General features: G+C 38.1%; 8 protein-coding genes across 8 annotated transcripts; 4 read left to right on the forward strand and 4 right to left on the reverse strand.

Moving 5' to 3' along the window:
• Positions 1–1,037: 1,037 nt before the first annotated feature.
• Positions 1,038–5,363, forward strand: GCK72_005915 (uncharacterized protein; the record flags this gene model as incomplete). The annotated part of the gene is made up of 15 exons (XM_053725391.1): positions 1,038–1,118; positions 1,175–1,255; positions 1,303–1,401; positions 1,449–1,721; positions 2,028–2,259; positions 2,307–2,394; positions 2,447–2,474; positions 2,631–2,855; positions 2,911–3,199; positions 3,344–3,414; positions 3,612–3,671; positions 4,041–4,158; positions 4,208–4,313; positions 4,357–4,927; positions 4,977–5,363. The coding sequence occupies 15 exons, from the start codon at positions 1,038–1,040 to the stop codon at positions 5,361–5,363; spliced, it is 2,709 nt and encodes a 902-aa protein (XP_053589585.1).
• Positions 5,364–6,012: 649 nt separating this feature from the next.
• Positions 6,013–6,960, forward strand: GCK72_005916 (uncharacterized protein; the record flags this gene model as incomplete). The annotated part of the gene is made up of 3 exons (XM_003109009.2): positions 6,013–6,065; positions 6,316–6,713; positions 6,797–6,960. The coding sequence occupies 3 exons, from the start codon at positions 6,013–6,015 to the stop codon at positions 6,958–6,960; spliced, it is 615 nt and encodes a 204-aa protein (XP_003109057.2).
• Positions 6,961–7,194: 234 nt separating this feature from the next.
• On the reverse strand, positions 7,195–7,803 carry GCK72_005917 (uncharacterized protein; the record flags this gene model as incomplete). Its single annotated transcript, XM_053725392.1, has 2 exons — positions 7,195–7,332; positions 7,375–7,803. The coding sequence occupies 2 exons, from the start codon at positions 7,801–7,803 to the stop codon at positions 7,195–7,197; spliced, it is 567 nt and encodes a 188-aa protein (XP_053589586.1).
• Positions 7,804–8,705: 902 nt separating this feature from the next.
• On the reverse strand, positions 8,706–12,176 carry GCK72_005918 (uncharacterized protein; the record flags this gene model as incomplete). Its single annotated transcript, XM_053725393.1, has 8 exons — positions 8,706–8,790; positions 9,253–9,362; positions 9,405–9,584; positions 10,059–10,476; positions 10,521–10,584; positions 10,634–11,826; positions 11,871–11,959; positions 12,015–12,176. 8 exons carry the CDS (start codon positions 12,174–12,176, stop codon positions 8,706–8,708), a joined length of 2,301 nt encoding a protein of 766 aa, XP_053589587.1.
• A 219-nt stretch (positions 12,177–12,395) lies between these two features.
• Positions 12,396–13,682, forward strand: GCK72_005919 (uncharacterized protein; the record flags this gene model as incomplete). The annotated part of the gene is made up of 5 exons (XM_003108861.2): positions 12,396–12,554; positions 12,597–12,751; positions 12,824–12,961; positions 13,054–13,318; positions 13,515–13,682. The coding sequence occupies 5 exons, from the start codon at positions 12,396–12,398 to the stop codon at positions 13,680–13,682; spliced, it is 885 nt and encodes a 294-aa protein (XP_003108909.2).
• A 348-nt stretch (positions 13,683–14,030) lies between these two features.
• Positions 14,031–15,901, reverse strand: GCK72_005920 (uncharacterized protein; the record flags this gene model as incomplete). Its single annotated transcript, XM_053725394.1, has 5 exons — positions 14,031–14,303; positions 14,348–14,802; positions 14,847–14,907; positions 15,408–15,628; positions 15,673–15,901. 5 exons carry the CDS (start codon positions 15,899–15,901, stop codon positions 14,031–14,033), a joined length of 1,239 nt encoding a protein of 412 aa, XP_053589588.1.
• A 241-nt stretch (positions 15,902–16,142) lies between these two features.
• GCK72_005921 (uncharacterized protein) lies at positions 16,143–18,269 on the forward strand (the record flags this gene model as incomplete). The annotated part of the gene is made up of 6 exons (XM_003108790.2): positions 16,143–16,196; positions 16,242–16,353; positions 16,404–17,151; positions 17,196–17,316; positions 17,364–17,660; positions 18,174–18,269. 6 exons carry the CDS (start codon positions 16,143–16,145, stop codon positions 18,267–18,269), a joined length of 1,428 nt encoding a protein of 475 aa, XP_003108838.2.
• GCK72_005922 (uncharacterized protein) lies at positions 17,800–18,018 on the reverse strand (the record flags this gene model as incomplete). Its single annotated transcript, XM_003108979.1, has 1 exon — positions 17,800–18,018. The coding sequence occupies one exon, from the start codon at positions 18,016–18,018 to the stop codon at positions 17,800–17,802; it is 219 nt and encodes a 72-aa protein (XP_003109027.1).
• Positions 18,270–18,451: the final 182 nt, after the last annotated feature.

The following is an 18,451-nucleotide window of genomic DNA, read 5'->3' on the forward strand; positions in this document are numbered from 1 at the left end:
TTAGAGTGAGTGCAAATTCGGATCGTTTTGTTACTGAGATTCACGGCATCTTTCTTGTATACATAATCCTACAATGAAATCTTTCATACTTTTCTTATTTATTCTCTTTGAATGGTCTTCATTTTCACTAGGGAAGGATCCCGAGTCAAGATGGAGTTACAAGTCGAGATATATATCACTAGAACCGAAATTTTGCGCTGATTTTAAATGTGTATTCTAATTTTGCTAAAGGATCTCGTAAAAAAAGTTATTCGTGTTTTTGTGGCTTCTCAGTGCAAAAATGAGCATTTTCAAGACTCTCAAACTTAACATTTTTCTCATTTTTTTCAAATTTTTTTGTGTTATACGTGCAGTTCCAATCATGTAAATTGTATTATTTGTGCTGGAACTTCAGAAAATTTTCAGACAAATTTTTTGAAGATGGGTCATTTTTGAAAATTTAAGAAACTCCACAAAAATTTTTCTAAAAATAAATTCTGAAATCAAACTATGCCAAAGCCACCTTTACATCCGTAGTCATACGTACAACACAAAAAAACTTGAGAAAAATAAGAAAATGTTAATTTTTGGGAATCTTGAAAATGCTCATTTTTGCACTGAGAAGCGACAAAAACGGCAATAACTTTTTTCACGAGATCGTTTAGCAAAATTGGAATGCAAATTTGAAATCAGCGCAAAATTTCCATTTTAGTGATATACATCTTGACATGTAACTCCATCTTGACTCGGGATCCTTCCCTAGTCAGCATTGTTCTTATTATCCGAGAAGTTTTCAGATCGCACCTTCATTTAAAACTCAACCTAAATAATAAATTTGTTGTCAAAGATTTTCTCTCTTTCCCCATTTGTCTACAGGATCGATCCATCCCTATTAATGCACCTTCTTTGCTGCGCAAAACGCGTGACGTTCACTGTAGAATGTGCGCTCTATTGACAACTGCCGCCATATCGCTTTTGAACACAGCAGCCACCACTTTCGCATTTATTCGGCTCTCGATATTGTGATCACCATTGTGCAAACTCTCTGTGGTGGGAAAATGGACCAGCCAGATAATCAAGATGCTCTTATTAAAATCAAGGAACAGATCAGAAAACAGGACCAATCAATTAAAATATCCGTACGTTATTAAACCATAAATTAAGCTACTGTTAATTTTCATAATTTATTTTTCAGTTTTTACCGAATCAGGTCTTCCTCGGAAACCACACTTTGGAATTGGCGGCACCAGAGATTACAATCTCATACAACAGAAGAGTAAGTAATATTTACTTTTAAAAAGCTTACTTATTTGTAAATTACAGAATAAGCTTTCTTTGCGTGTGAGTTTTGCTGCAGATCCTTCAATCGGCTACAAACAAGTTCATGCATTTCTCTCATTAGCGTTCATCGATCGGATTTCGGTGAGTGTTGATTACGACTAAATTTTTTAGAAATTAATATTATTCAGCTGATGGACGAGCATCAAGAGTTATCTCCAGTGATTATTATACACTTGACAAACGGTGGATTTGAAAAATTATGTCACAGGCTAACTGGTTTGAAAGAAGTCGTCGAAGGTCCACACAAACGAAACAAAAATTCGGCGAAAAGTTTGATATTCGTTTTGTCTCCATTTACTGCTGACCCAGATACTATTGTCAAAATAATATATGCCGACAAGAACGAGATAAATGATCGATTCTTCGAGTTTGAAGTTGCGAAGAGTATTTTCAAAAACGAGGTGAGTTGATTCTACAGTAAAGGTTTAACTATTATATTCCGGGGGAAGAAGGGAACGAAACAGTTGGTAGTCCTTTTTTCAAACTAAACTTTTGCATTTTCTAGAAATAGAAATAGAATATTCAACTGGCTAAAAACGTAATAGCGCAGTTGAAGCATCTATGCGGTTTGCGTCAAAAAGACATAAGATGGCAGAGCCGTAATATTAAAAATATAATGTTGGAGTTTCTGACGTGTCACTAAATTTCAGCTCCCTAGATATAGGCAGTCTATTAGGCAACACATCACACAATATTAATATTTTCAGATTGCTTCAGTATGGTCGCAGTACTTCGTCGAGAAAGTGGCACGTCATAGGGAATCGCCTGTTTCTAAAAATGGGAGTAATATCCAAGTAGTGGAGAGTAGATGGTGGTCTACGTTCTTGAGCGACGTAGGTCTCATAAAAGACACGCTCAACGAGACTGGATTTGCAAGATATAAAAAAAATCTTGGCCATTCAAAAAACCACAAACTGCCTATTCATGTAAACAGTGAAGGTAATTACATATACTATTAGTGTTTATAGTATGAGTGTTGCTTGAAGAATACTCGAAGGGAAAGGCAGCAAGAATACCAACTGAAACTCCGCATCCAGAAGCAGTCACAGACCCTAAGAAAATCAGCAAAAAGAGGTAAGATATATTCCACCTACCAACCAAACTAATGAATGTTTAAAATTTCCAGGAAATTGTTGGAAAATGATATCCACAAGGTGAGTCAATTATTGTAAATCTCAGGGGAAATTCATGCCACGGACACAGTGTTTCATGTTCATAACTCTTTTTTTGTTTTAACTTTTTTATCCCGTCATTTTTTGCTTTTGCACTTTTTGTCTTCTGCTCTTGACATATAAACAATTACTTTCTAGCATACGTGTTGGTTAAACCGCGAAGGTTGGGTGCCAGACTTTGTGGAACGTGCTAAGAAGGTTGCAATGTCTCACAATTTCGGGAATCGTGATACAGGACAAGGAGCATTGGTCTTTAAGAATGAGATTCCGATCGGGGACACGTTGAGGGTTAGTTATCAGAACATGGAAACAGCACCCGAAGAACTAGTTATTCCGGTGTTCGAGCATGATGACACGTATGAAGTCATTTGATGTTCAGCAAAACTATTTATGCGTTTTCATCATTATTCATATTCAGGTCGAAAAAAACAACTGCGAAAACGAAAACATTCTTGCAAAGCAAAAAAGTTTCGATGAAGCTATGGACTTCAATGGTTTAGTTCTTCAAGACATCAATTCCCTACATTTAACGCCACATCAAAACCTGCTATCTTCTCACCCATACAACCATGTGGGTTCTGAGGCAAATGATGTGGATATTGTTACTGCATCGATGAGTCACTTAGGAGAAGAGTCATATAATTTCAATACGAATAATTACACGGCAGTCTACAATCAAAATTGGCCGCTCCAACAGGCTCAATACGGTAATCTTTATTCTTCACGATTAGTCAATCAAGTAGTTTGTATTGAAAACATTTTCGAATCTGTACTCTGACTTGGTCTGAAAGCTAGTACAAAAAATGAAAATGGTTACACGGTACTCGAGTATTGTATGGTGCACTTTCCAGGTACCAACAACCAACTGGGTGATGTCATGCAATTTCAGAGTCCTTCTCTCATCCAGAACCAATTATCTCAGGTTTGCAATATTTTTGTTGTGAGAGCATTATTCTTGTCTTTATACTCTCGTTTTGTGTTGTGTTTAGTCTTGTTGATTTTCTATTGACCTGCCAATCTAACCCAGTCTAATCGTTAATGGATTGTTCTGTTCTTCAAAACACTGGTGTCCGGGGCTCAATGTTTTCAAATTTCATATATACCTTCTAATTTTTTCAGGAAGACAAAGAATTATCATCGTCTAAGAAAAATGTTCCTCGGCGAGAATCAACGACACCGGTAAATATTTTTTCAATGTACTATCGTTGCCTGGGTTTTAGGAAATTTGAAAAAAAAAAGTTACGGGCGCGGTAAATTTCAACATTTGTCTTTCGTGATTTAAGTTTTCAAACAAGGTAGATCTTGAAAATATTCATCTAACGAGTTTTTCATTAAAAGGGTTTGTTTTAATTTTTCAGGCTCTCGCCTTTTTTAATCTCGTGGAAAATATCGAAAAGGCAAATGTTGAGAAAACATCTCTGTGGCAGGTGGTACTTTTCTCTAAGATTGAATGCTTTCGAAAATGCTGATTTTTCTTTAGATGAAGAAGTATTTGAGGAAACCGTGCCGTGCAAACTGCGTTTTTACAATTAATTTAGCAATTTGCAGCCACCAAGTGTCTCGGTCAAAGAAAAACGTACAGTCGACACGATTGCATTAGGAAATGAAAGACTATTCCAATTCCCACCTGCAGGGGTTGAATCTCCCGGAAAGGATCACATAACAGGTTATCGTGAATTATAAAAGAGAGAAGTGTTGTAACAAAAAAATTTCAGTTGAAGTCAAGGATGTACGGACTCTAGATCGTAAAGAGTTCATTAATGACAATGTAATGGGATTCATGTTAACCTACATTTGGTGTTATATGATCGATGAGGAATTGTACGTTACTGTTCAACTCAATCCAGTCTCAGTTTTTTTTCAGAAAGAAGAAAGTTCACATGTATAACACATTTTTCTACTCCAACTTAACGAAAGGTCTTCCACCTCTTTGTTACTCCCAGCGCAAGCCAATCACTGCTGACAACGAGAGCATCTTAAAAGGCGGAATTCAGCGTTGTGCTCGTTGGACAAGATCAATGGATCTCTTCACCAAAGACTATATTATCATTCCTATCAACGAAGATCTTCACTGGATGGTTATTGCAATCATAAACCCAGCAGGCGCAATTGTCGATATGTCCGATGAAGAAAATTCAAGAAACGCTCCAAAGACTTACATGTTGTTTTTCGATCCGCTGAGCGGCCTCGATCCAAGTAGACGTAATCATATGTGCTATTGCGTTAAGAAATTTGTTCTCGAGCTGTATGCAAGTACAAAGGCTCCTGGAAAAAAATTTGCATCAGGGAAACAAGAAGTTTGCGACGAAACAAGAATTATTGATATTCGCCCGAATAACGCTCCAATTCAAGATAATTTCTACGATTGCGGGTTGTATGTACTACACTTTGTCGAGGGACTCTTTTGCAGCCCCAAACGTCCCGTAACTGTCAACGTGAGTTCAATTTAGTAAGTTGCAGTGAATATTTTATTAATCGTTACAGGATTTTCCGGAATTCGATTGGTCTGAATTTTATCCAGAAGCTCACAAAATGTGTGATGTGATGCGTGACAAAGTATACAATTTGATTTTGGGACAGTCAAACAAGCTAGCACGAAGCCGTCTTTCTCTGTTCGAAAAAGCATGTAAAGTGGGACTCTCCAGGGAAGGAAAACTTCGTAAATCACGTCGTCATAGCGCTGCTGATCATCGCCGTATCCCGCGTCATGAGGATCACTACCCACGTCATTTCTCGCTAAATCCTCCGAATCGAAACGTGATTCTTGATGATCCCACTTTCACGAACCCACGGGCATTGGCTCTTATGCCATTAACTCAGCGGGTTCGTAGTCTTAGAATTCCTGAAGAAAACTTTCCCATCGCTTATTAGGAACGATGAATCAATACTGTTCTCTACAATTTCTCTTTTTCCTTTCAGTTTTGCATATTTTTATTTCATGGCAAGGTATTTACTACTTCTGATAATTCTCAATTCTGATATTAAAATATCTCTCCTCTGTTTCATGTCCTCCGTTGTTTCATCTTTTAAATCTGACCCTTATCTATTGCAATCCCTGAGTTTACGTTCTGTCAGATCTCAACCTTATATTATACTTTTCCAAATCAACATTCTCTTCAATTTTTGAAAGTTGTTTTCTTTTTTATTCATCAAATCTCCACCATCATCCTGAAACGGTTCACAATGATATGTTAAACGACCCCCAATATTTGGATCATCCGAGTTTTGTGTTTTTCATGTGCTTCATAAATTTGTGCTAATATAAAATCGTGATCCATTTATTACCTTGAAACGTTTAGTTTCTCCGTCGGTTTTTTCACCAACAAAATATATCGCAACCCTGGCACGTTTTTTGCGCACGCCCCTTTTTCTGCGCCGCACTTGCGGATTTGTAAGCAAAATACTTTCGGTCACCTTGCATGAATATAGTTAAACATTTTTGAGTTTTTTTTTCACAGTGTATTTTCACATTGTTTCAGGATTTTCCCGTAGCCTTGAGCTCAATAAGTATCAGCCGAAGATGTCGATTATGAGCTACACTGGAGGAACCGTCGTCGCCATGGCCGGTGATGAGTGAGTGGAGATTTTATTTTTCATCTTCCTGACTCGATTTACGTAGTTTTTGTTCTGTATTCTATTAATTTATTCAAGAAAATTGGTTAAAAGTGAGAAAAGCGGGCAATATATTACGTTAAGGCAAGAAAACCATGGCTTTGAAGAATTGGTTGATGGTTTTTTATAGAAACATCCAAAGTTTAGCTCCATTAATTCAATAATTTTAAAAAAAAAATCGGGTGATATGAGGACAAAAATATTTTTTCAGATGTGTTTGTATTGCCTCGGATCTTCGTATTGGAGAACAAATGACAACAGTTGCAACTGATCAGAAAAAAGTTCACAAGGTTACGGACAAAGTTTATGTCGGGCTTGCTGGATTTCAATCGGACGCTCGCACTGTCCTCGAAAAGATTATGTTCCGGAAAAATCTCTACGAACTTCGCGAGAACAGGCGTATCAAGCCACAAGTTTTGTCGGAAATGATCTCAAATCTCGCCTATCAACATCGCTTTGGTAGCTACTTCACAGAGCCGCTCGTTGCTGGTTTGGATGATTCTAACAAGCCATACATCTGTTGCATGGATACAATTGGTTGCGTTTCGGCTCCACGGGATTTCGTCGCCGTGGGAACTGGACAAGAATACTTGCTAGGAGTTTGTGAAAGTGAGTGAAAATTTATTGAATGAATGTTATCGGTATTAATAGTAAAATTTATTGTAAACAAAAAAAGCTATGTTTCTATTTAGACTTCTGGCGCGAGAACATGAAACCCGATGAACTCTTTGAAGCAACTGCTCAGTCCATCCTTTCCTGCTTGGAGCGTGACGCTGCATCCGGATGGGGAGCTGTCGTCTACACAATTACTAAAGACAAAGTAAACGTTTCAACTATCAAGGCTCGCATGGATTAAATTATGTTTTTCTCTCGAGACCTCAAGTATATACATTTTCATCTAATTTATTTGTTTTTTGAATCGCTTGTCCCATCATTTTAAACCACAAACCTTCCGGTTGCCGTATTCTCCCCCCTTTGGATTTTTCTCTTTTGTGTTCGTACGAATGTCTCGTCTATTAAATATCCACACTATGATTTATTGGGAACCAAAGATCGAACTCGTTACAGATGGACAGAATAGGGAACACTATTAAAAAAATTTGACGATCAAATCGTGTTTATAAACTTCGGGATTCAAAAGAGTTAATGCTTGATGTAGCATAACGGCTGACAACCCCCAAACACGTTGAGTAGAGTGGAGATATTCTCCCGATGCATTATGATGAACCTGAAACACATCATTGATTCGAGCAGAATTACTGAAAATTACTTTGAAATCAGTCGAATCGAAAGTCGGCAAAGTATACTTCATCTTCTTGCTGTTAAATTTGGTCAGGCTCGCGTTTCTGGCCAGTTCATCAATTGGAATCGTAAATACTGACTGAACTTCATCAGATTTAACTATCAGTCTATCAAGAATTGATTCGTCTGTTATATGTCCGACTATTGGTGTTACAATGAAATCAGCTTGTCTTCGGATAACACTTTTCAAATTACCCCAAATTTCGACATTTTTTGAATCCAGTCCGATTTCTTCGAATGTTTCTCGCAATGCAGTTTCTGTTGTTGTTTCCCCTGGCTCCTTCCGTCCTCCAGGAAAACATACTTCTCCGCGATGTGATCGAAGATGAATTGATCGTTTTGTCAGAAGGACAGAATCTCTACCATCTACTGTTACAAGTGGAATCAATACTGACATTGCTGAGTTGTCATCTGAATCCGAAACGAGGCGCGGATGTTTCGAAGGAGGGGCTGATTCAAGATTCTGTAAAGAGCTGAGGCAAAGTAGTGATGGACAATGTGCACTTTTTCACCTTCAAGAATTTTAATTTCGAATCGGTTCCAAATGTTCTCCTTCCCGGAATTAATTTCTTTACGTTTCCCAGACCGAGAAAAAAATTTCTCATGAGGAACTGAAACCGAAGAAACTATAAAGTGCTGATGAACCTGACAAGAAAATGATAGGTTGAAACCTCTTTTTAAACACATATTTAGTCGCTCTGTTCACTAGAAAATTCGAGAGGAAATTCTTCATGATATTAAAATTTTCAAAGAAAACATCGAAAAAAAAAGTGATAAAGGGAAGGGTTTTAGATGAGAGAAATAATGTGTTTCTATGTGAAAGAAAACAAAGAAAACTGATATGGAAAGAGACAGTTGGATTACAGCAAGTTTGCTAAAAATTCAGGGTTGGGTTTGCACAATTTACAGACATATCTCTACTTTGGGGAGGGGGCGAGATGCTCAAATTCTATCAAATAAGATGAATAATCAGAATCTAGAGTTACATAAAATATGGGTGATTGGGAGCAAAACAGACTATCACAGCTGAAAATCACTGAAGAGAATTCGACACTTCCGTTGATGAAATCAGTCTGAAATCAGGATACAATAAGAAATGTGATATGATGTGAGCAAAAAAAAACATGAGAGTTCCCCGTGTTTTTCACCAGTCAGAATCAGTAAAAGGGAGACAGTAGGATGCTTACAGAACAAGAATTGAAGAACGAAGGAAAAATAAATAAATACACATGGTAGTAGTGATTTTTTGTTAAACTGAAAATACAGAGAAAACAGAGGATAATGCCATTGAAGATTGAACTATGCTATTGGAGGAGCATTTATCGCACTGAACATATTTATGAGGCACCAACCCATGAAGCAGAGAAGTATGAGTACGAAGAAGCTGAAATGGGAGAAAGTTGTTGGTTGTTGATTTATACATCAAACGACACATCATATACACAGACTGGGACTAAATACACTGACAATGTGCTCGCGATTTTATGAGTAGGGGGAGACCTATAAAAGGCGTTGCTTGGAAGATTAAACTCACTTCCTTATTGCCGTCACCTATTTCAGTAGCCGGCGGAAGAGAAAGAGAATTTCTATAGGAAAAGCTTCTAATAAAGCGTAACATAGGTATGAATAAAACTATTAATGTTCATGCAATTTCAGAGTGTGAAGCAGTATTAGCAAGAAACACAATAAATCAAACACGTGAATTGATGACGTGCACGTTTACCTTGTATATATAACACAGAGAGATAGAGGGTCACGAAAATCTGAAACGGTAAAACATATGTTGCAGCGGGAGTAGGATAAATTGAATCCCCGAAAGCTCAAAAAATAATTAATTCAGTATTACCTCCATGGAAGAGCACTGTTCGCCTTTTGAGCATCTAACATTGTCCTCGGTGCATCGGTTCCACCTTGAGCTCTCATACTCATCACGGCATCTGATGATCGGTCCAATACCTTTGAAAAAGTTTGTCTCGGTTGATTTTTAAAGAATGATACCTGCTGATAGGCGGCACTTGTTATCAAACGATTCTCTTGTTCGTAACTTTGGGTGGTTGTGTTTAAATCAATCTCATACTTCTCCACTTTCTGGCGAAGTCGTTCATTTTCTTCTTTCATTTCTTTGAAAGCTTGAACTGATGTTATGCTGTCTTCACCAACAGGTCGACAACGGTCTTCCTGAAAACATTACTGCCTATGCAACTGAGCTTAATGTTTTCAACTACAGTAATGACCATAATTCTCACAATTTTGGCGGGTTGAAGTTGAAAATGTCTAACTTTGAGAGGGTGTCATGGATTGTCCCACCACGTAAAATGTTCATGGATCGTACAGATCAAAAGTGGAACTTCATTTTTTACTCCCTAGCAAGTTACTTATCGACAAAGTAATTTCTCTCTCAAATCGACCAATTTCAGTGAAAAATGGTCCGATTTTTGTGCTGTCGTCTTGAAATGAACATAACTCTCTAGGGAGTGTCTATACAAAACAGTTGTCAACCACAAAAATGGAGCTTTATTTTTGATCTGTATGATCCATTAAAAACTTTCTTGTTGGGAGAGTCCGTGATACCGTAACACATTCTCAAAGTTACACCTATGGCTAATGTTGTTAGAATTATGGCCAATACCGTATATTGTTTTTCAAACTAACCATTTCATCTATCACCGATTTAGCTCGTTCAAGTGCTTTTTCATTCGCTTCATATTCGGCATTTCGTTTTTGGAGAAGTTCTTTAACATCGGCGAGCTTAGTCTCCGCACGCATTTCAGCTTCTTTCATTCTCTCCACTTCAACGTTAGCTTTCTCTAATTGTATCCTCAGCTCAACGGAATCCCCACTTGCATTTTTTTGGTTCAATGCCAACTTTTCTTGAAGTTCAGCAACTTGTCGTTCAAGTTCCTCCATTTGCTTCTTAATAACTAACTTTTGCTCCTCGAGAAGTCCATTTTGACTTCTCATCGTTATGATTTCTCCCTTGAGAGGTTCGAGGGCTTCAAGCTCATGAATACGTTCGGCTAGTCGTTTGTTTTCAATTTCCAAGGGTAATTTAGATTTCTCACTGAAAGGTCTGAGGAAATGAGTGTAGAAAGAAAACCTGATATTTAAACTCACTCAAAAGATAAATTGCCAGCTTCGAACATTGATTCATGAAGAGAACGAGGAGTCACTTGATCTTCTGAAATAAAAACTATCAATCACGGAAGAATTCAAAAATAAAAACGCACTGAAATGAAGTTGATTTTCAAGTTCGTTTCGTTCAGCAATCAAATCTTCTTTTCTATCTTCTAACTCTTTCACTTTCTCTTTGTATTGAATTAACTGAATTTCGAGTTGCTCCACAATTCGTTGTTTAGATTCTAAAGCGACGTTCAATTCAACATTATTTGCAGTTATCGTTCCAAGTTGACTTCGCAATTGCATTATTCCTGCTTTATTGTCTTCGTCTTCCGTGGCAGTTTTTATGAGATGCGCGAGTCGCGATGTTAGAGAACTCACTTGTCCTTGAAGTTCTTTAACCTCTTTTTCTCGCTTTTTCCCTAGTTCCGCATCTGTTTGATATTGATTGGCTTTCGCTCTCCATTCCTCCACATCGGATTGAGCGGAATCGAGATGACTTCGGAGCATGTTGAACTCCTTTTGGCTACTTTGGAGTGTGTCATTTTCTTCAGTTAACTTTTTAACTGTCGATTGGAAATGTTCCAAAGCAGCCTCCAGCTCCAGTGTTTTTTCTTCCATTTGCCGGCGTTTAATACGAAGCTCTTCATTCTGTTTTTCGAGAATAGTGACGGCTGAACTGATGGAGTCATCGAATTGAGCATTGTCTGAAGCTTTTGTTAATCGTTCAACTTCTTTCAGTAAACTATCTTTTTCACTACGTAATGAATCTATTTCTTGTTGAGCTTCAACGAGTACTTGATCGTTGTTTGACGATGATCTTCGTCTCTCTCCAAATCCATTCTTATTGGAAACCACGGAAGACTCAGGCTGAGAGCAATTTAATTCGTTCTGAGAATCATGTAGATCAGAAATTTCGTGAAATGTGACATTGTCTGAGAGCTCCGGCATTTCTTTAACAACAATTTCAACCATTCGAGCTACGTTAGTCATTTCGTTTCTATACGTTTTAGCGAACTCTTGAGAATACGAAATCCATTTTTCTTTTCTCGTTCCAATCAGAGCTATCGCAACGACAGCCATTGCAAGGTCAACAGCCACAGGAATATCGGTTTCTTCTATATTATCAACACGCTCTCCAATTTCGTACCAACGTTGACCAATATTCCGCCCGAGCATTGAATAATAATCCGATATTTTGCGCCAAAGTTTACGAATGTTACTTCGTTTTACAACAAGATTTGATGTCGTTCGCATTCCCGGCATTGTCTCAAGCCATCTTTCGTCGAAAAAACTATCGTCGCTGCAAAAACTTGAATAGTACGAGAAGTTTAGATTTCATCTTACATTACGTGAAGAAGTTCTGCAAACGCTCGACCATTACACAGACTGTGTGGGTCATCTAACGCTAGTTTAGTTCCGTTCAGACCACTTAACTGAAAAATGAGAAAGGTAAGATATGAGACCAAACGAGAATATCAGATAACCCACCCAAATTGCTAAATCTGCCAAGTCTTTTCGTCTTTCTTCCAAGGTGAACTTATCGACTTCAGGTTTTCGACTAGTGCCAACTCCCTGACCATCTGAAGAGTCTGCGTACTTGCTGTTGCCATTTTCTGAAGCATCCGAATCCGGATTCGTCAGATCCAGCATAATTCCGAACTGAAATTAAAAGTTCAATTTGAAAAAAATATCAATTTTTCTTCAAAGAATTCTTAAGAGAGGAAAGCAGGATGAAATTAAAACCGGAAAACGAGTTGGTCAACTATTTTTTGATCTATTCAGAAAATTCGAATTGAAATTGGCGCCAACGGCTGAATTTGGTAACCATTTAACGCATGCTCGCTCAGTTTTTCCTATGCAATCGCCTCGATGAGAGTCTACTGTCGGATATTCGCTATAATTGGAACTGTCGGTATAGTTAGCACAAACGTCAAAGAGAATACCATCGACGACCTCGCTTGTGGTCTTCACTCGACGAATTCTGAGCTGGCTCAAACAAGATCCGCACAGGAACCAGCCGATTATGTGGTGAGTATATATTGAAAACTACAATAAAGATACAAAATTCAGACTCTGGATCATCGTCTGATTGGAGGAACAGAAACTCGTCCGCATGCGTGGCCATGGACTGTTCAACTTCTTTCACGGCTCGGACAACACAGATGTGGTGGATCGTTGATTGATGCTAATTTCGTCTTAACGGCGGCGCATTGTTTTGCGAAGGAGTGAGTTAATCCCATAGAAACGAATTATCGATTCTTGAGATGTACATTACTTCAGTCATATTGATTTTGCAGCCGCCGCCCGACATCGTATTCTGTCCGAGTAGGAGGACATCGATCTGGTTCAGGGAGTCCACATCGTGTTACAGCTGTTTCGATTCATCCATGGTACAATATCGGATTCCCCAGCTCATATGATTTCGCTATTATGAGGTATATGACACTCGAATAATCTATTTAAAAATGAGGGTTTTCGAGAGAAAAAAAACCACAATTTCTGATTTTTAGCAATACTAGTTTTATAGGATCCATCCACCAGTTAACGCATCTACGACTGCTCGACCAATTTGCTTGCCAAGTCTCCCTCCCATCGAAAATCGTTTATGTATAGTGACTGGTTGGGGATCGACAATAGAGGGAAGCGCAGTCTCAGCGCCATCACTTCGCGAAATTCATGTTCCACTTTTGTCAACTCTTTTCTGCAGTGGCCTTCCGAATTATGTTGGACGCATTCATCTGCCATCGATGCTATGCGCTGGATACAGCTATGGAAAAATCGACTCATGTCAGGTACATAATTTTTCCAATTATATGGTTCCAATGTCGAACAGTTAACTCACCTAGTGATTTCGAGCTTTTAAAATAGTCACTGAAATATTCCACGTGACAACTAGTACATGATTTCAAGAATGATTATTGTAACATTCGATGTTACAGCGTACACAATCAGGCGATCACGCAAAAATTAATGTAACTTTCGTTACAGGGGGACAGTGGTGGACCTTTGATGTGTGCTCGAGATGGACATTGGGAACTGACCGGTGTAGTGAGCTGGGGAATAGGATGCGCACGACCTGGAATGCCAGGAGTTTACGGAAATGTGAATTCCGTGTCTACGTGGATCAATTTGGAAATGAGCAGGCTTCGAATCTAATTTATCCTCCGCCACTCGGCACAGAGTGTCAAATTTATTGTGTCATTCGATTGATTTTTTGTACATTTATATTGATTTGTTGAATTTTTCTACTCACTCGTGAATTTATGTGAATGAAACTTTGAAGTTTAAAGAATTTTACAAAGTAAACGTTGTGGGAAAATTTAACACCAATATAGAGTTTAAAAACAGCACAGGCAAGTTCAAATAATTTATTCGTGAAGCAGAATAACTAAAATAGTTGGAGTCGGAAAGCTTTTAGTGAAAATTTATAAACGTTCGCTAAGTTTTTACAGAAAATTTATAGACATTATAAGCAACAACAGCATCAGATTCTTTCGAACTAATCTAAATCTTTCTCTTCGTTGCCGTGAACCGTTCCTGATATGCATCGTAACCGGGCAAATCTTGAAACTCTTTGAGCTGGAAACGATTTCCATCGTAAGCGATCACGGATATTATAGAAGACTCGAGCAACTCGCGTGTGAATTCCGACTTTTCCAAACAATTTTCATCAACTCGGAGCGTTCTTAATCGTTGCGCTTTGGTGAGATTCGCTGGATTCAATGATTTGAGTCGATTTTGACTGAGACTCAGTTCGATTACTTTTAATTCCGATACCTGTCAAAAATTTTGAGGATTTTTGTGTTATTTGAAGAACTCACTTCATCTGGAAGAGTCTCAATTTGATTTCCGTTCAAATTAAGCAGATCTAGCTGTAAGCACGAAATGATCGCGACTGGAAACATCTCGAAGCAGTTAGATGATACGTCGATTGTACGCAAATCTGTGCATCCGACAATGGTATCAGGCAGCGACTTAATCTTATTTCCAGCCAAGTTCAGGATTTCTAATTTTTTCATCGACCCTATTTCATCGGGAAGCAATTCGAGGCAATTATTGGACAAATGGAGCTGCTTCAGTTGTGTGAATTGTCCAATGAACAATGGAATTTCACGTATTTTATTCTCACTGAGCTCCAGATTTCGAAGAACTTCAGCTAACTGTTCGATCTCATCCGGAATCTTTTTCAGACCTGTTCCTTTCAGTTGTAAAATACGACTTTTCGTTGCCATCTCAAGGTGCTTATTGACAGTTGATGTGGAAGGGCCCGGCTGACCTAAATTATATCGAATTGTGTAAGAAAAATTGGATTTGTTATACCGATTAGTTTCCGAGCACTACTGGCCACTGATTTGGATTTTGAAGAGTCGTTTCCCATTTCCTGTTAAAAATTTATGATCAAAAACCAGAGAAAAATAACACCGAATGAAGAATGTGTCGTGGGATTCGGTGTATTCTGTGCAAACACTGTATACTCTAGGAAGATGGTTAGGGAAACTTTCAACACATTTTCCGTTTTCAATGAATTTTAATTTTAATAAAGTATAAATATATCACATTCTTTAAAAGGGCTTAGTTTCAAAAACAGAATCAATATTTCAACTTTAATTTTAAAAACAAACCAGTAAATCGGTAGTGTGTATCTTCGACACATTTCTTTCAAACGAAATACGAATTTCACGAGGTGCTTTTGAGACAAACTGCTCGATTTCATCACAATTCAATTGATTATCGTCGACATTGACTGCGCGCAAGCGTTCGCAGCGCAGCAAATTAACGGTGTTAAGCGAAGTAAGCCGGTTTTTGTTGAGGATTAAGCTGATCGCCCGTAGAGAGTGAATCTGAAAAAATGAATAAAGGAAGTTGGTGAATTGAACTAACCTGATCGGGAAGTACTTCTATTCTGTTCTCAGTGAATATACAAGTTTCAATATTTGGACACTGACAAATGCCTTCCGGAAACGTTGTGAATTGATTTTCAGTAAAATCCACTGTTTTCAAAGCAACGCATTTCGACAAATCGGGCAAATCTGTCAACTTATTTTGTGATACATTGAAAACTTCAAGACAGGGCAGAAATCCAAGTTCTAAGGGAAGCGATTCTGAAAAATATAATATAATTATTATCGAGCCAGTGCAAGCCAACCAAGCTGGTTTTGAGATAGATTCAGTTGTTTGAGATGAGACATTGATCCAATGTATTCGGGTATCACTAGAAGATAGTTGATACTAAGATCTAAGTGTTTCAACGTTTGCAAAGCTTTAACATCTTCTGGGATTCGGTGTAGTGCAGATTCTTTCAGACTCAATACACGTGTTTTCGATGCATTAGCTAGACGTGCACGAACTGTCGGGTTGTAGGAATCGATGCCCATCTGAAAAAAGAGTTTTTATTAAAATTACAAGTTGTAAGAAGTTATCCTTAACGATAGTTGAACTTTTTGGGAATTTTTTTTTAGAACAAGGTTGTTAATGCGAATGATTACAAGTTTACAACGACACTCCGAAATAACGGGGGTTAGTAGTTTAGCAGGAAATTTTTACCTTTGCTTTTTTGTATTTTTCCCGATGAGTTCCTGCAAATTATTCATTAACCCACATTTCTCAAGTTTTCAGATGGCAGAGTCATCAAAAACTGAGCCAGATGCCGTGGACATTCTAGAAAGACAAGTATGCCATCATACTAAAAAACGAAAAAAAAAAACTTTCCTTCAGATGATGTCTTTCTGCAATCTGATTCCTGTCAGTTCGTGGGGCTTTGATGACGACGTCAAAGAATCGCTGAAAATGCGAAAACACAGCTTGGTTAATCGTCAGCTTAGCAAAAGTAGGTTGTTTAATGTTCTAGTATTCTTTTTTAATTTTAAACAATTTAAGAAGAAAGAAAATCCATGCCAGCACAACAAAAACAGCACTTGGCAAAAGGATTAGGATTAGTTCCAAACACTGTCCAAGAAGTACTTGAATGGATGTCAAACAGCAAACAGCATTCGAAAGTACAACCGCAGAAAAACGTGACACCAATAAAGAGAACATCTGCAGGAGACGAGAAAAAGGATGTCTCCAAGTCGAAAAAAATTAAGAAGGAAGAAAATAAGCCAACATCAGACTCCGAAGATTCTTCCGATGAAGAGGAAAATGACGATGATAAAAATGATATAAACGAGGGTCAAGAGCCAGTTCCGAAAAAGCTCAAGCAAGCAGAATCTTCTGATGATGACGACGAGGATGATGATAATACAGGAGATGGTAGAAAGGCTGAAGATAAGGATGGAGACGAGGACTCGACAGATGAGGAAGAAGATGAGGTTCCAGCGAAAAAACCCAAAGTTGTGAGCACATCAACCCTCAAATCTAATGATAAAATTGACAATGAAATCAAACAGTTGGAGGAAGACGAAGATAATGAATCGCCTGAAATCAAGCGTCAAATCGCGTTACTCCGTCTTCAAAAAAAGCTGAAAGAAATGAAAACTGAACGAAAAGGAAAAGGGCCGGCTAAGGTAACTGCTGCAATGGCTGAGAAGCTTGTAGAAGAGAAACGTTTGAAACGAAGAGAAAGTAAACTCAAATTGAAACAAAGACGCGCCGAGGAGAAGAAAGTAAAGGAAGAGACTCCAAAAATGTAATACATTTTATTTATTTTCGTCAATGATTGTTTTATTTCAGCAAGACAGAAGTCATTGAGAACGTTGAGAACGATGGATCAGAGAAGAAAAAATCGGGTATCACTTTCAACAATCTCAAATTTGTAATCAAAGAGGACAAGCAAAGAGGAAAGAGGCAAAGAGTGAGTAGATCGCGTTATTCTTCAATTACAACAATCGTGGTTTACAGACGGCCAAGAAAGACCGAGCTCTTAAGCTAACTGGAAGAGATTACAAGTCTCTTATTGCTAAAGTCGAAGAAACAAAAGCCACTATCGCAAAAGTACGAGAAGCAGATCCACACAAAGCAACCATTATGGAAGATGAGTTGAAATGGGAGAAAACATTGAAGAGGGCTGCTGGTGGAAAAGTTAAAGACAATCTGGAAATGCTGAAAAAGGCTCTTGCTAAGAAGAATAAGCTGAAGGACAGAAAGAAGCAGAAGTGGGAGAACCGTGACAAGAAAATCGACGGAGAAAAGGAAACGGTTAGTGTAAAATAAGGTTAAAATCTGTAATGTAAAACTAACAATTAATTTGAATACACATTTTATTGTGAGTCAAAAGTCGAATAAAAGGCGGCATTTGAAGTGGCCATTTTGGCTTGTCTCTGACACGTCCCGATAATTATGGTCCGAGATAGCACGATTGATCAGTACGAGCCTTGAAAACTTGTTGTCCTGGGTTGGTATTTCCTCCAGTTCCTTGATTGTTGTTGTTGCTGGCTCCACCACCGCTTCCTCCTGATGCGTAGTCTTCACGAGCGTATCCTGACGACGAAGCGTTTGATCCCATGTAGCCGGAGCTGTATCCACCAGCGCTCATGTAAGCCGACTTGTCCGCCATTGTGTTGATGTGTTCTTCGAGGAGTTTTTCTCAGAATACTGTTTCTTGGTGGACTCGTCGAGCTTATATGCAACGAGATCTAGGGCACCGATAAGAGTTTTCAGTGAACTGGAGCAAACATCTTAAAAACACGTCATAAAAGCATTTAATTTCAGAAGCAAGAGAAGAGAAAGAAGAACCTCCAGAAACGCATTGACGATGTCAAAAAGAGAAAGATGAACAAGCTCAGAAACAAGGGAAGAATCCTTTAAGTGCCTCAATTACTTTTATTTTTGTTGAACCTATTTGTTAACTTGAATTGTTTTTTTTACATTCTTTATCGTTTTGAATTGTTGTTATGTTTTCTACATACATTGGTTTTTCGAATACAGAAACGTTTTAAATTTCTTTTGAATATCCGTCCCTACGGTTTTTCATATCGTTTCGTGTTATT

The sequence above is a fragment of the Caenorhabditis remanei genome, chromosome II (assembly GCF_010183535.1).
Source record: "Caenorhabditis remanei strain PX506 chromosome II, whole genome shotgun sequence".
NCBI lineage: Eukaryota > Metazoa > Nematoda > Chromadorea > Rhabditida > Rhabditidae > Caenorhabditis > Caenorhabditis remanei.